A 3582-nucleotide genomic window follows, 5' to 3' on the forward strand; every position below is an offset into this window, starting at 1 on the left:
AAAAAAAAAAAAAGAGAGAGAGAGGTTGAGCACAGCAGCTCATGGCTGTAATCTTAGCACTTTGAGAGGCTGAGGTGGGAGGATCACTTGAGCCCAGGAGTTTGAGGCTAGCCTGGGCAACAGTGTTAGACCCTGTCTCTACAAATAAAAAAATTAAAAAATTAGTCAGGCATGATTGTGCACACCTATGGTCCCAGCTTCACGAGAGGCTGAGGCAGGAGCATTGCTTGAGCCTAGGAGATCTAGGAGTGAGCATGTTCACACCGCTGCACTCCAGCCTGGGTGACAGAGCAAGGCCCTGTCTCAAAAAAATAAATAAATGCAATTTTTACAATGTTTATTTTGTGAGAAAATAGGCACAGAGAGGTTAGTAACTTCCCAGGGTCACAAAGCTAATAAGTGATATGTCTGAGGTTCAAACGTAGCCAGTCTGTCTTCAAAGCTTATGTTTTTTTTTTTTCTTTTTACAAACATTAGAGAAAACAAAGCTTATGTTTTTAACTACTATTTTATACTTCCTTTATATTACCAAGTCTCAATTTTCTAAACTGTAAGAAAGCATAGAGTTATTTACTACATAGGGTTCTTTTGAAGGATAAATTTAAGGACTTAGCATAGTACTTGGCAGATAGTAGCACTCCTACATAGCTGCTGCTGTTACCATGTTCTTCCTGTACCTCTTGCATCCAAGAATTTCACCTTTTTCATCATGAGTGTATGAACATGGATTTAATTTTTCTTTGCACTTCTCATTCCAAATGCTAAATCCTTTGGTGTTTGTTTCCTGGACCTTGAAATGGTGTCAACTACTTACTCTTTAGCACATTGTTAGAGATCAGTATAAGAATTGCATCTTTCTCCAGGAGGAAAGTTGTGGCTCCAGCTTGAAGGCAAAGCACAGATTTTCATTTTCTGGGCCTAATGAGCTGATGGGCTCCAACTAAAGAGTTTGGGAGGCCAGGCACAGTGGCTCACACCTGTAATCCCAGTACTTGGGGAAGCCGAGGCAGGAGAATCACTTGAGCCCAGGAGTTTGAGAGCGGCCTGGGCAACGCAGTGAGACTGTGTGTCAAGAAGAAAGAATTTGGGAGCCAAGTTTAGTGTTAAGTCTTGAAAACTGCCAGAACATCTGACTTGTGCTCTGATAGCACCCTGAGTGTCCAGGCAACCTTGACGGTTAACATTTTCCAAGGCTTCTAGTAGATCATGGTAAGGAAAAAATTATGTGATTTCTTTAGCTCTCTAATAAATGTATTTTAAAATATTCTTTGAAGAACTAAATATTTACATAGTAGAATGACTAAGCATTCATTTTCCTTCAGGGTTCTTTTAACTTTATTAATGAAGTTTTTTCTAACCCCGTAGGATTTGTGCAGGTGGATGATGGCAGAAAGATTGTGTTTGTCCCAGGGTGTTCCATACCATTAACCATAGTAAAATCAGATGGAGGTTATACCTATGATACATCTGACCTGGCTGCTATTAAACAAAGACTATTCGAGGAAAAAGCAGATATGATTATCTATGTGGTGGACAGTGGACAAGTGAGTTTACAGATTTGTATGTGTTTTACATTGTCTGATTGGAAGTAAAACAGTATGGTGAGGTTGGTGGCATTTGATGCTGAATGGCTATAAATTTTCCCAGAAGACTAAGATTCAGAGCATCAGTATAACATAGAAGAAGGAAGAGGGTTTGGACCCAGACAAACTGGATGCTTCCCAGTTTTTCAGCTTGCCTCCACAAACTGGAGAAGGTTATTAACTCCTCTGAACCTCAGCAGTTGTTCCTGTCAATTGCTGAGGTTCAGAGGAGGTTGGGTTGTTGTGAGACCTAAAATGTAATCGAACTTTTTGCATGTGAACCTGCCCTTAATTCAGTTGCTTTTAAAAACCTTTGAACATAGTACAAAGTATAACTGTTCCTCTTAGTGTTTCTCATATATAGGGAATAAAAGAAGAGCTTTTATAGTAACACTTGTCCCACAAGATTTTTGAGCAATTTGAATTTTACAAATCTATTCCTAAGCAAAGAGTCTCAAGTCTTGTTTTTTTTTGTTTTTTTTTTTTTTTTGAAGACTGGGCCAGGCGCGGTGGCTCGCGCCTGTAATCCCAGCACTCTGGGAGGCCGAGGCGGGCGGATCACCTGAGGTCAGGAGTTCAAGACCAGCCTGACCAACATGGTGAAACCCCATCTTTAAAAAATAAAAAGAAATAAATAAAAAGAAGACTAGCAAGTAACTTTCTGTTTCTGTTGATTTGTAGTCTGTGCACTTCCAGACAGTATTTGCTGCTGCTCAAATGATTGGTTGGTATGACCCTAAAGTAACACGAGTCTCCCATGCTGGATTTGGTGTGGTGCTAGGGGAAGACAAGTAAGTCTGGAAAATCTGAAGATGGTAATGATATACTTGGTCCCCACTTTTCCTTTCAAGAGGCTGCTTTTCATTTGATACCACATTAGAATTAAGAAAGTCTACAGTTTTCTTTAGTCCACTGTAAGCCCAGCTAAGTGATTTTGTATCTATAACATCACCGCCAGAGAATGTAGCCTTTTAGGTAGGTAGTATGTACAAAGTTGAATGAAAACCAGCCTCCGTAGACCTAATAGATTATATATAACGGTTTTCCTCTCCCACAAACCTAAATTATAAAATCTATTATAGTACCTGCTCAGATTTCAGACACTGTTCAACAATATAGCTTATGCATTTTATAAATATTTTTTCCTTCAGAGGTGAACATAGGCAAAAGGCATGTTATTGATATTCCAATTAAGTTTTAAGATTAATTGGTTTTGTTTTTATGTTCACTTCAAAAATACTGTTTATTGAGAACTGCATATTAATATTCATCCTTTGTTTTTTTAATTTTTCTATATTCTCAGTGTTTATGAACCAAAAAGGTAAATACAACTGTGTTTTGATACAGTATTCCTCAGTTCAAAGGCCCAACATCTTTTGTATTTTTTTGTGTGTACTTTTTATTTTTTTTTAATAAAAAAGATGGGGTTTCACCATGATGGCCAGGCTGGCCTTGAACTCCTGACCTCAGGTGATCCACCCACCTCCGCCCCCCAAAGTGCTAGGATTACAGGCGTGAGCCACCGCACCCAGCTATATCTTTTGTATTTTAACGTCTTGTATTCACTAGTATGTTAGGATCACTTACCAAAAATCCATGGCATCTTAGATTTGGTGACAGGACCTAAATATTGCCATCCTACAAAGGTGGGTAATACTTCTAAAAACCATATGAGGTAGCTCAAGATGTTTGGCCAGCCAGTGTACAAAAGCCCTAATTGAACATGTCAAAGGCAGATTAGATATGTTAAGGTATTATCTTAGATATAGATTATGTGGAGCTCAAAGACCTTGTTGGAAACAACATTTTCTAATTGTGTTACTTCTCCGTAGATGGATCTGTACATTCTTGAAATCAAAAGACACTAGGAGCCAGGCATGGTGGCTCATGCCTGTAATCCCAGTGCTTTAGGAGGCCAGTGCTGGAGGATTGCTTGAACCTAGGAGTTTAAGACCAATCTGGGCAACATGGTAAAACCCCATTTTTGCCAAAAAAAAAA

The 3582-nt window shown here is 38.9% G+C and overlaps 1 protein-coding gene across 1 annotated transcript in view; it reads left to right on the forward strand.

The window, feature by feature from the left end:
- RARS1 (arginyl-tRNA synthetase 1) overlaps positions 1 to 3582 on the forward strand; it is a 34431-nt gene that overhangs the window by 19755 nt on the left and 11094 nt on the right. The window contains exons 10-11 of the mRNA XM_017534457.2: positions 1366 to 1544; positions 2265 to 2374. Coding sequence (XP_017389946.1) covers positions 1366 to 1544; positions 2265 to 2374 — 289 coding nt within the window. The remainder of the gene's footprint in view (positions 1 to 1365; positions 1545 to 2264; positions 2375 to 3582) is intronic.

The sequence above is a fragment of the Cebus imitator genome, unplaced genomic scaffold, assembly GCF_001604975.1.
Source record: "Cebus imitator isolate Cc_AM_T3 unplaced genomic scaffold, Cebus_imitator-1.0 Scaffold86, whole genome shotgun sequence".
Lineage (NCBI taxonomy): Eukaryota > Metazoa > Chordata > Mammalia > Primates > Cebidae > Cebus > Cebus imitator.